Consider the following 13412-nt stretch of genomic DNA (forward strand, 5'->3'; position numbering starts at 1 on the left):
ACAATATTTATTGAATACCAAGTAAAAGTTTTATTTTGACAAGTTAATTTATTTAAAGCCAATTCAAAACTGCTATGCGGCTTGTGCATTCATTGTAAAAGTAAACAAAACACAATAAATGGGCAGGAACTACAAAAACAGCAAAGTTCTTCAGACATTTGGTCTCTAGGGGAAATGTTCGGCTACAATATCAACTTCAATAATTTGGTAGTTTTGGAAATATGCTCATAAATGTGTCACCAAGACAGCAATCACAGCAACGGTAAATTAGCAATTATCTCTATGGAATTTTGAATGTACACCTGCTATGCGGCCTGTGCATTCTTTGTAAAAGTAAACAAAACACAATAAATGGGCAGGAACTACAAAAACAGCAAAGTTCTTCAGACATTTGGTCTCTAGTGGAAATGTTCGGCTACAATATCAACTTAAATAATTTGGTAGTTTTGGAAATATGCTCATAAATGTGTCACTTGTGCATTCATTGTAAAAGTAAACAAAACACAATAAATGGGCAGGAACTACGAAAACAGCAAAGTTCTTCAGACATTTGGTCTCTAGGGGAAATGTTCGGCTACAATATCAACTTAAATAATTTGGTAGTTTTGGAAATATGCTCATAAATGTGTCACCAAGACCGCGGTCACAGCAACGGTAAATTAGCAATTATCTCTATGGAATTTTGAATGGACACCTGCTATGCGGCTTAAGCATTCATTGTAAAAGTAAACAAAACACAATAAATGGGCAGGAACTACGAAAACAGCAAAGTTCTTCAGACATTTGGTCTCTAGGGGAAATGTTCGGCTACAATATCAACTTAAATAATTTGGTAGTTTTGGAAATATGCTCATAAATGTGTCACCAAGACCGCGGTCACAGCAACGGTAAATTAGCAATTATCTCTATGGAATTTTGAATGGACACCTGCTATGCGGCTTAAGCATTCATTGTAAAAGTAAACAAAACACAATAAATGGGCAGGAACTACAAAAACAGCAAAGTTCTTCAGACATTTGGTCTCGAGGGGAAATGTTCGGCTATAATATCAACTTAAATAATTTGGTAGTTTTGGAAATATGCTCATAAATGTGTCACCAAGACCGCGGTCACAGCAACTGTAAATTAGCAATTATCTCTATGGAATTTTGAATGGACACCTGCTATGCGGCTTAAGCATTCATTGTAAAAGTAAACAAAACACAATAAATGGGCAGGAACTACAAAAACAGCAAAGTTCTTCAGACATTTGGTCTCTAGGGGAAATGTTCGGCTACAATATCAACTTAAATAATTTGGTAGTTTTGGAAATATGCTCATAAATGTGTCACCAAGACCGCGGTCACAGCAACGGTAAATTAGCAATTATCTCTATGGAATTTTGAATGGACGCCTGCTATGCGGCTTGTGCATTTATTGCAAAAGTAAACAAAACACAATAAATGGGCAGGAACTACGAAAACAGCAAAGTTCTTCAGACATTTGGTCTCTAGGGGAAATGTTCGGCTACAATATCAACTTAAATAATTTGGTAGTTTTGGAAATATGCTCATAAATGTGTCACCAAGACCGCGGTCACAGCAACGGTAAATTAGCAATTATCTCTATGGAATTTTGAATGGACACCTGCTATGCGGCTTGTGCGTTCGTTGTAAAAGTAAACAAAACACAATAAATGGGCAGGAATTACAAAAACAGCAAAGTTCTTCAGACATTTGGTCTCTAGGGGAAATGTTCGGCTACAATATCAACTTAAATAATTTGGTAGTTTTGGAAATATGCTCATAAATGTGTCACCAAGACCGCAATCACAGTGACGGTAAATTAGCAATTATCTCTATGGAATTTTGAATGGACACCTGCTATGCGGCTTGTGCATTCATTGTAAAAGTAAACAAAACACAATAAATGGGAAGGAACTACAAAAACAGCAAAGTTCTTCAGACATTTGGTCTCTAGGGGAAATGTTCGGCTACAATATCAACTTAAATAATTTGGTAGTTTTGGAAATATGCTCATAAATGTGTCACCAAGACCGCGGTCACAGCAACGGTAAATTAGCAATTATCTCTATGGAATTTTGAATGGACACCTGCTATGCGGCTTGTGCATTCATTGTAAAAGTAAACAAAACACAATAAATGGGCAGGAACTACGAAAACAGCAAAGTTCTTCAGACATTTGGTCTCTAGGGGAAATGTTCGGCTACAATATCAACTTCAATAATTTGGTAGTTTTGGAAATATGCTCATAAATGTGTCACCAAGACCGCGGTCACAGCAACGGTAAATTAGCAATTATCTCTATGGAATTTTGAATGGACACCTGCTATGCGGCTTGTGCATGCATTCATTGTAAAAGTAAACAAAACACAATAAATGGGCAGGAACTACGAAAACAGCAAAGTTCTTCAGACATTTGGTCTCTAGGGGAAATGTTCGGCTACAATATCAACTTCAATAATTTGGTAGTTTTGGAAATATGCTCATAAATGTGTCACCAAGACCACGGTCACAGCAACGGTAAATTAGCAATTATCTCTATGGAATTTTGAATGGACACCTGCTATGCGGCTTGTGCATTCATTGTAAAAGTAAACAAAACACAATAAATGGGCAGGAACTACGAAAACAGCAAAGTTCTTCAGACATTTGGTCTCTAGGGGAAATGTTCGGCTACAATATCAACTTAAATAATTTGGTAGTTTTGGAAATATGCTCATAAATGTGTCACCAAGACCGCGGTCACAGCAACGGTAAATTAGCAATTATCTCTATGGAATTTTGAATGGACACCTGCTATGCGGCTTGTGCATGCATTCATTGTAAAAGTAAACAAAACACAATAAATGGGCAGGAACTACGAAAACAGCAAAGTTCTTCAGACATTTGGTCTCTAGGGGAAATGTTCGGCTACAATATCAACTTCAATAATTTGGTAGTTTTGGAAATATGCTCATAAATGTGTCACCAAGACCACGGTCACAGCAACGGTAAATTAGCAATTATCTCTATGGAATTTTGAATGGACACCTGCTATGCGGCTTGTGCATTCATTGTAAAAGTAAACAAAACACAATAAATGGGCAGGAACTACGAAAACAGCAAAGTTCTTCAGACATTTGGTCTCTAGGGGAAATGTTCGGCTACAATATCAACTTAAATAATTTGGTAGTTTTGGAAATATGCTCATAAATGTGTCACCAAGACAGCAATCACAGCAACGGTAAATTAGCAATTATCTCTATGGAATTTTGAATGGACACCTGCTATGCGGCTTGTGCATTCATTGTAAAAGTAAACAAAACACAATAAATGGGCAGGAACTACAAAAACAGCAAAGTTCTTCAGACATTTGGTCTCTAGGGGAAATGTTCGGCTACAATATCAACTTCAATAATTTGGTAGTTTTGGAAATATGCTCATAAATGTGTCACTTGTGCATTCATTGTAAAAGTAAACAAAACACAATAAATGGGCAGGAACTACAAAAACAGCAAAGTTCTTCAGACATTTGGTCTCTAGGGGAAATGTTCGGCTACAATATCAACTTAAATAATTTGGTAGTTTTGGAAATATGCTCATAAATGTGTCACCAAGACCGCGGTCACAGCAACGGTAAATTAGCAATTATCTCTATGGAATTTTGAATGGACACCTGCTATGCGGCTTGTGCATTTATTGTAAAAGTAAACAAAACACAATAAATGGGCAGGAACTACGAAAACAGCAAAGTTCTTCAGACATTTGGTCTCTAGGGGAAATGTTCGGCTATAATATCAACTTAAATAATTTGGTAGTTTTGGAAATATGCTCATAAATGTGTCACCAAGAGAGCAATCACAGCAACGGTAAATTAGCAATTATCTCTATGGAATTTTGAATGGACACCTGCTATGCGGCTTGTGCATTTATTGTAAAAGTAAACAAAACACAATAAATGGGCAGGAACTACAAAAACAGCAAAGTTCTTCAGACATTTGGTCTCTAGGGGAAATGTTCGGCTACAATATCAACTTAAATAATTTGGTAGTTTTGGAAATATGCTCATAAATGTGTCACCAAGACCGCGGTCACAGCAACGGTAAATTAGCAATTATCTCTATGGAATTTTGAATGGACACCTGCTATGCGGCTTGTGCATGCATTCATTGTAAAAGTAAACAAAACACAATAAATGGGCAGGAACTACAAAAACAGCAAAGTTCTTCAGACATCTGGTCTCTAGGGGAAATGTTCGGCTACAATATCAACTTAAATAATTTGGTTGTTTTGGAAATATGCTCATAAATGTGTCACCAAGACCGCGGTCACAGCAACGGTAAATTAGCAATTATCTCTATGGAATTTTGAATGGACACGGCCACCATGCTGCTGAACTAAAATATTCAAAATGTGCGATTAGCGGGAACATTTTATTTGAGCCTCAAACCTATTTTGCTTTGGTTTTAGTGGTTTTTATTATTGCACATGCTTCATTCGGAGGAAAGTTCTAGCAGCTCATTGGTCCGCCGGTGCAGTCCCGGCACACTTGTGACTCAGCAGGTTGACCTTCTGAGTGAAGCCTTTATCGCACACGCCGCAGCTGAAGGGTTTCTCCCCCGTGTGCGTCCTCATGTGGATCCGCACGTTGCCTTTGACGGAGAAGCTCTTGTCGCAGACGGAGCAGGCGTACGGCTTGTGGCCCGTGTGGACGCGCATGTGCGACGTCATGTTCACGCGCTGGCGGAAGCTCTTGGCGCAGAAGGGACAGGAGAAGGGTTTCTCCCCCGTGTGCCGCCGCGTGTGCGTCTTCAGGTAGTCCTTGCGGGCGAAGGCCTCGCCGCACACGGAGCAGCTGAAGGGTTTCTCCTGCGTGTGCGTCCGGGCGTGCTGCACCAGCGCCTGGCTGTGGATGAAGCCGCTGCCGCACACCGAGCAGCGGAAGGGTTTCTCCCCCGTGTGCGTGCGCATGTGCTTGACCAGGTCGCCCTTCTGCCGGGAGCTTTTCCCGCACACCGAGCACACGTGGGGTTTCTCTCCCGAGTGCGTCTTCCTGTGTCTTTTCAGGCGAAGGGCGTTCAGGAAGCTTTTCCCGCACTCGGAGCAGGTGGTGGATGCCCCGCCCCCTCCGGGACTCGTCTCCGGGGCGGCGTCGCCGGAGCAGATCCACTCTTCATCGCTGCCGTCGCTCCGCAGGTCGGCGGGAGAATGAACGTCATCCTCTCCGTCCTCCTCGCTCTTCACGGAAACCATGGCGACGTCCTCCTCTTCCTCTTTGATGTGCGCAGACTCCTCCTCTTCCTCTTTTCCCACAATCACCTGCTGCACTTCCTGCTCACGCTCTAAAAAAACAGCAAGTACACGTGTGAGTACTCGACTTACAGTACCGTACTACTTCATTACTCTGCTTACACAATGTAATATACTACTTTATAGTGTAGTCCAAATCATTGTCATGATCTTATCTAGTAAATAGTAATAGTAAATCTATAAGTAAATAAATATTTGTAACCTTTGTTACAAGTTATAAATATACATTAGTAACATTTGTTCCAACTTATAAGTAAAATATTTTTGTAACCTTTGTTACGAGCTATAAATAAATATATTTGTAACATTTGTACAAGTTATAAGTACATATTTGTAACCTTTGTTACAAGTTATAATCAAATATATTTGTAACCTTTGTTACCATTGTTACAAGTTATAAATACATATATGTAACCTTTGTTACAAGTCATAAGTAAATACATATTTGTGTAACCTTTGGTAAAAGTTATAAATAAATAAATATTTGTGACCTTTCTACAAGTTTTAAATACATATTTGTAACAAGTTATAAGTTAATAAATATGTGTGCAACCTTTGTTACAAGTTGTAAATAAATACATATATGTAACCTTCGTTACAAGTTATAAGTAAATAAATATATGTGTAACCTTTGTTACAAGTTATAAATATACATTAGTAACATTTGTTCCAACTTATAAGTAAAATATTTTTGTAACCTTTGTTACAAGTTAAATACATATTTTTGTAACCTTTGTTATGAGCTATAAATAAATATATTAGTAACATTTGTACAAGTTATAAGTAAATAAATATATTTGTAACCATTGTTACAAGTTATAAATACATATATGTAACCTTTGTTACAAGTCATAAATAAATAAATATTTGTGACCTTTCTACAAGTTTTAAATACATATTTGTAACAAGTTATAAGTTAATATTTGTGTAACCTTTGTTACAAGTTATAAATAAATACATATTTGTAACCTTTGTTACAAGTTATAAGTAAATAAATATTTTTGTAACCTTTGTTACAAGTTAAATACATATTTTTGTAACCTTTGTTACGAGCTATAAATAAATATGTTTGTAACATTTGTACAAGTTATAAGTACATATTTGTAACCTTTGTTACAAGTTATAATAAAATATATTTGTAACCTTTGTTACAAGTTATAAATAAATACATATTTGTAACCTTTGTTACAAGTTATAAGTAAATACATATTTTTAACCTTTGTTACAAGTTATAAGTAAATAAATATATGTGTAACTTTTGTTACAACTTATAAGTCAAATATTTTTGTAACCTTTGTTACGAGCTATAAATAAATATATTTGTAACATTTGTACAAGTTATAAGTACATATTTGTAACCTTTGTTACAAGTTATAATCAAATATATTTGTAACCTTTGTTACAAGTTATAAATAAATACATATTTGTAACCTTTGTTACAAGTTATAAGTAAATAAATAGTTTTAACCTTTGTTACAAGTTATAAGTAAATAAATATATGTGTAACATTTGTTACAACTTATAAGTCAAATATTTTTGTAACCTTTGTTACAAGCTAAATACATATTTTTGTAACCTTTGTTACGAGCTATAAATACATATATTTGCAACATTTGTACAAGTTATAAGTACATATTTGTAACCTTTGTTACAAGTTATAATCAAATATATTTGTAACCTTTGTTACAAGTCATAAGTAAATAAATATATTTGTAACCATTGTTACAAGTTATAAATACATATATGTAACCTTTGTTACAAGTCATAAATAAATAAATATTTGTGACCTTTCTACAAGTTTTAAATACATATTTGTAACAAGTTATAAGTTAATATTTGTGTAACCTTTGTTACAAGTTATAAATAAATACATATTTGTAACCTTTGTTACAAGTTATAAGTAAATAAATATTTTTGTAACCTTTGTTACAAGTTAAATACATATTTTTGTAACCTTTGTTACGAGCTATAAATAAATATGTTTGTAACATTTGTACAAGTTATAAGTACATATTTGTAACCTTTGTTACAAGTTATAATAAAATATATTTGTAACCTTTGTTACAAGTTATAAATAAATACATATTTGTAACCTTTGTTACAAGTTATAAGTAAATACATATTTTTAACCTTTGTTACAAGTTATAAGTAAATAAATATATGTGTAACTTTTGTTACAACTTATAAGTCAAATATTTTTGTAACCTTTGTTACGAGCTATAAATAAATATATTTGTAACATTTGTACAAGTTATAAGTACATATTTGTAACCTTTGTTACAAGTTATAATCAAATATATTTGTAACCTTTGTTACAAGTTATAAATAAATACATATTTGTAACCTTTGTTACAAGTTATAAGTAAATAAATAGTTTTAACCTTTGTTACAAGTTATAAGTAAATAAATATATGTGTAACATTTGTTACAACTTATAAGTCAAATATTTTTGTAACCTTTGTTACAAGCTAAATACATATTTTTGTAACCTTTGTTACGAGCTATAAATACATATATTTGCAACATTTGTACAAGTTATAAGTACATATTTGTAACCTTTGTTACAAGTTATAATCAAATATATTTGTAACCTTTGTTACAAGTCATAAGTAAATAAATATATTTGTAACCATTGTTACAAGTTATAAATACATATATGTAACCTTTGTTACAAGTCATAAGTAAATACATATTTGTGTAACCTTTGCCAAAATTTATAAATAAATAAATATTTGTGACCTTTCTACAAGTTTTAAATACATATTTGTAACAAGTTATAAGTTAATAAATATTTGTGTAACATTTGTTACAAGTTATAAATAAATACATATTTGTAACCTTTGTTACAAGTTATAAGTAAATAAATATTTGTGTAACTTTTGTTACAAGTTATAAATATACATTAGTAACATTTGTTACAACTTATAAGTCAAATATTTTTGTAACCTTTGTTACAAGTTAAATACATATTTTTGTCACCTTTGTTACGAGTTATAAATAAACATATTTGTAACCTTTGTTACAAGTTATAATCAAATATATTTGTAACCTTTGTTACAAGTCATAAGTAAATAAATATATTTGTAACCATTGTTACAAGTTATAAATACATATATGTAACCTTTGTTACAAGTCATAAGTAAATACATATTTGTGTAACCTTTGGTACAAGTTATAAATAAATAAATATTTGTGACCTTTCTACAAGTTTTAAATACATATTTGTAACAAGTTATAAGTTAATAAATATTTGTGTAACCTTTGTTACAAGTTATAAATAAATACATATTTGTAACCTTTGTTACAAGTTATAAGTAAATAAATATATGTGTAACTTTTGTTACAAGTTATAAATATACATTAGTAACATTTGTTACAACTTATAAGTCAAATATTTTTGTAAACTTTGTTACGCGCTATAAATAAATATATTTGTAACATTTGTACAAGTTATAAGTACATATTTGTAACCTTTGTTACAAGTTATAAATAAATACATATTTGTAACCTTTGTTACAAGTTATAAATACATATTTGTAACCTTTGTTACAAGTCATAAGTAAATACATATTTGTGTAACCTTTGGTACAAGTTATAAATAAATAAATATTTGTGACCTTTCTACAAGTTTTAAATACATATTTGTAACAAGTTATAAGTTAATAAATATTTGTGTAACATTTGTTACAAGTTATAAATAAATACATATTTGTAACCTTTGTTACAAGTTATAAGTAAATAAATATTTGTAACCTTTGTTACAAGTTATAAGTAAATAAATATTTGTAACCTTTGTTACAAGTTATAAGTAAATAAATATATGTGTAACCTTTGTTACAAGTTATAAATATACATTAGTAACATTTGTTCCAACTTATAAGTAAAATATTTTTGTAACCTTTGTTACAAGTTAAATACATATTTTTGTAACCTTTGTTACGAGCTATAAATAAATATATTTGTAACATTTGTACAAGTTATAAGTACATATTTGTAACCTTTGTTACAAGTCATAAGTAAATAAATATATTTGTAACCATTGTTACAAGTTATAAAGACATATATGTAACCTTTGTTACAAGTCATAAGTAAATAAATATTTGTGACCTTTCTACAAGTTTTAAATACATATTTGTTACAAGTTATAAGTTAATAAATATTTGTGTAACCTTTGTTACAAGTTATAAGTAAATAAATATTTTTAACCTTTGTTACAAGTTATAAGTAAAATATATGTGTAACTTCTGTTACAAGTTATAAATATACATTAGTAACATTTGTTACAACTTATAAGTCAAATATTTTTGTAACCTTTGTTACAAGTTAAATACATATTTTTGTCACCTTTGTTACGAGCTATAAATAAATATATTTGTAACATTTGTTACAAGTTATAAGTAAATAAATATATTTGTAACCATTGTTACAAGTTATAAATACATATATGTAACCTTTGTTACAAGTCATAAGTAAATACATATTTGTGTAACCTTTGGTACAAGTTATAAATAAATAAATATTTGTGACCTTCCTACAAGTTTTAAATACATATTTGTAACAAGTTATAAGTTAATAAATATTTGTGTAACCTTTGTTACGAGCTATAAATAAACATATTTGTAACCTTTGTTACAAGTTATAATCAAATATATTTGTAACCTTTGTTACAAGTTATAAGTAAATAAATATATGTGTAACCATTGTTACAAGTTATAAATACATATTTGTAACCTTTGTTACAAGTCATAAGTAAATACATATTTGTGTAACCTTTGGTACAAGTTATAAATAAATAAATATTTGTGACCTTTCTACAAGTTTTAAATACATATTTGTAACAAGTTATAAGTTAATAAATATTTGTGTAACCTTTGTTACAAGTTATAAATAAATACATATTTGTAACCTTTCTTACAAGTTACAACTTCTGTAACCTACTTAAGGCCACAAAGTTCGCGTCGGTGTTGCACTTCCGGTGTGAGCGCGTCCAAGCGGAAGTAGAAACCTGCCTGACTGCGTCTCGCTTGACTGCGCTGGACTCTGCGTCTTCCCCTGGCCGCAAGGCTCCAAGTCCGCCGGCTGGCCGCGCCTCTCCCAGTCCGCCCGCATGATGACTTCCTCCAGCAGCGCCACGATGTCGTCCGCGGCCGCCGCCAGCCGCTCGTCGAGCAGCGACCTGAGCAGCGGAAGTCGCGACGCGTCCCCTTGCTCTTCTTTCTGCAGCCGCAGCAGGAAATCCTCCGCCGCGGCGCTCAGGCGTTGACGCACCGACGCCCGCAGCCGCCGCACGGCGCACATCGGAGCGGCTTCGTGCGGAGAGACAAGACGCTGCACGCCGCCGCAGTTCCGCCTCGGCAAAGAAGCGCTTTCCGGGGCCGCGGGGAGGCTCTGGACGGAGCAGCGACGCCTGCTGGAAGGAAGGAGGATGACGCGCCAAACAACCGGAAGTGACAGATTGTTTGTCGCACTTTAACAAAGATGGAATCTTAAAACGTCTTTTATTTTATTGGAATGAAAAGCGATTTTTAAAATGTATTTTTTATTGATCTTAAACAAAGATGGATTATTAAAATGTATTTTATTTTGTTGAATTTAAATGAAAAGTAGGGATTTTTAAAATGTATTTTTTATTGAACTTAAAAAAAGATGGATTATAAAAATGTCTTTTATTTTATTGAATTTAGATGAAAAGTAGGGATTTTTAAAATGATTTTTGTATTGAATTTAAACAAAGATGGATTATTAAAATGTATTTTATTTTATTGAATTTAAATGAAAAGTAGGGATTTTTTAAATGTATTTTTTATTGAACTTAAAAAAAGATGCAATCTTAAAATGTATTTTATTTTCGATTATTTTCGATTTTTAAAATGATTTTTTTTATTGATGGAATCTTAAAACATATTTTATTTTATTGTAATGAAAAGCGATTTTTTTTTTTGTATGTTTTTTTTTATTTTTTAATCAAACTTAAATAAACGATCGATTTTTAAAATGTGTTTTTTATTGAACTTAAACAAAGATGGATTATTAAAATGTATTTTATTTTATTGAATTTAAATGAAAAGTAGGGATTTTTAAAATGATTTTTTTATGGAGCTTAAACAAAGATGGATCTTAAAACGTCTTTTATTTTATTGGAATGAAAAGCGATTTTTTATTGATCTTAAACAAAGATGGATTCTTAAAATGTGTTTTATTTTATTGAATTTAAATGAAAAGTAGGGATTTTTAAAATGTATTTTTTATTGAACTTAAAAAAAGATGGAATCTTAAAATGTATTTTATTTTATTGTAATGAAAGGCGATTTTTATTTTATGAAACCTAAATAAACGATCGATTTTTAAAATGATTTTTTTTTATTGATGGAATCTTAAAACGTCTTTTATTTTATTGGAATGAAAAGCGATTTTTAAAATGTATTTTTTATTGATCTTAAACAAAGACGGGTTATTAAAATGTATTTTATTTTATTGAATTTAAATGAAAAGTAGGGATTTTTAAAATGTATTTTTTATTGAACTTAAAAAAAGATGTATTATTAAAATGTATTTTATTTTATTGTAATGAAAGGCGATTTTTATTTTATGAAACCTAAATAAACGATCGATTTTTTAAATGATTTTTTTTTTATTGATGGAATCTTAAAACATATTTTATTTTATTGAAATGAAAAGCGATTTTTTTTTTTTTTAATGTTTATTTTTTTAAATTAAACCTAAATAAACGATCGATTTTTAAAATGTGTTTTTTATTGAACTTAAACAAAGATGTATTATTAAAATGTATTTTTATTTTATTGTAATGAAAGGCGATTTTTATTTTATGAAACCTAAATAAACGATCGATTTTTAAAATGATTTTTTTATTGATGGAATCTTAAAACGTCTTTTATTTTATTGGAATGAAAAGCGATTTTTAAAATGTATTTTTTATTGATCTTAAACAAAGATGGATTATTAAAATGTATTTTATTTTATTGAATTTAAATGAAAAGTAGGGATTTTTAAAATGTATTTTTTATTGAACTTAAACAAAGATGGATTATTAAAATGTATTTTATTTTATTGAATTTAAATGAAAAGTAGGGATTTTTAAAATGTATTTTTTATTGATCTTAAACAAAGATGGATTATTAAAATGTATTTTATTTTTTTGAATTTAAATGAAAAGTAGGGATTTTTAAAATGTATTTTTTATTGATCTTAAACAAAGATGGATTATTAAAATTTATTTTATTTTATTGAATTCAAATGAAAAGTAGGGATTTTTAAAATGTATTTTTTATTGAACTTAAAAAAAGATGGATTATTAAAATGTATTTTATTTTATTGAATTTAAATGAAAAGTAGGGATTTTTTAAATGTATTTTTTATTGAACTTAAACAAAGATGGATTTTTAAAATGTATTTTATTTTATTGAATTTAAATGAAAAGTAGGGATTTTTAAAATGTATTTTTTATTGAACTTAAAAAAAGATGGAATCTTAAAATGTATTTTATTTTTTTGTAATAAAAGGCGATTTTTATTTTATGAAACCTAAATAAACGATCGATTTTTAAAATGATTTTTTTATTGATGGAATCTTAAAACATATTTTATTTTATTGTAATGAAAAGCGATTTTTTTTTTTTATGCTTATTTTTTTAAATTAAACCTAAATAAACTATCGATTTTTAAAATGTGTTTTTTATTGAACTTAAACAAAGATGGATTATTAAAATGTATTTTATTTTATTGAATTTAAATGAAAAGTAGGGATTTTTAAAATGTGTTTTTTATTGAACTTAAACAAAGATGTATTATTAAAATGTATTTTATTTTATTGAATTTAAATGAAAAGTATGGATTTTTAAAATGATTTTTTTATGGAGCTTAAACAAAGATGGAATCTTAAAACGTCTTTTATTTTATTGGAATGAAAAACGATTTTTTTTATTGATCTTAAACAAAGATGGATTATTAAAATGTATTTTATTTTATTGAATTTAAATGAAAAGTAGGGATTTTTAAAATGTATTTTTTATTGAACTTAAAAAAAGATGGAATCTTAAAATGTATTTTATTTTATTGTAATGAAAGGCGATTTTTATTTTATGAAACCTAAATAAACGATTGA

At 30.1% G+C, this 13412-nt stretch overlaps 1 protein-coding gene across 1 annotated transcript; it reads right to left on the minus strand.

Moving 5' to 3' along the window:
* Window positions 1–3939: 3939 nt before the first annotated feature.
* LOC133577483 (uncharacterized) lies at window positions 3940–10709 on the minus strand. Its single transcript, XM_061931355.2, has 2 exons — window positions 10301–10709; window positions 3940–5323 (listed from the first exon to the last, which is right to left on the minus strand). The coding sequence occupies exons 1-2, from the start codon at window positions 10587–10589 to the stop codon at window positions 4500–4502; spliced, it is 1113 nt and encodes a 370-aa protein (XP_061787339.2). The 5' UTR covers window positions 10590–10709; the 3' UTR covers window positions 3940–4499.
* Between the last annotated feature and the right edge of the window lie 2703 nt (window positions 10710–13412).

This window comes from Nerophis lumbriciformis, linkage group LG37, assembly GCF_033978685.3.
Source record: "Nerophis lumbriciformis linkage group LG37, RoL_Nlum_v2.1, whole genome shotgun sequence".
In the NCBI taxonomy this organism is placed as follows: Eukaryota; Metazoa; Chordata; class Actinopteri; order Syngnathiformes; family Syngnathidae; genus Nerophis; species Nerophis lumbriciformis.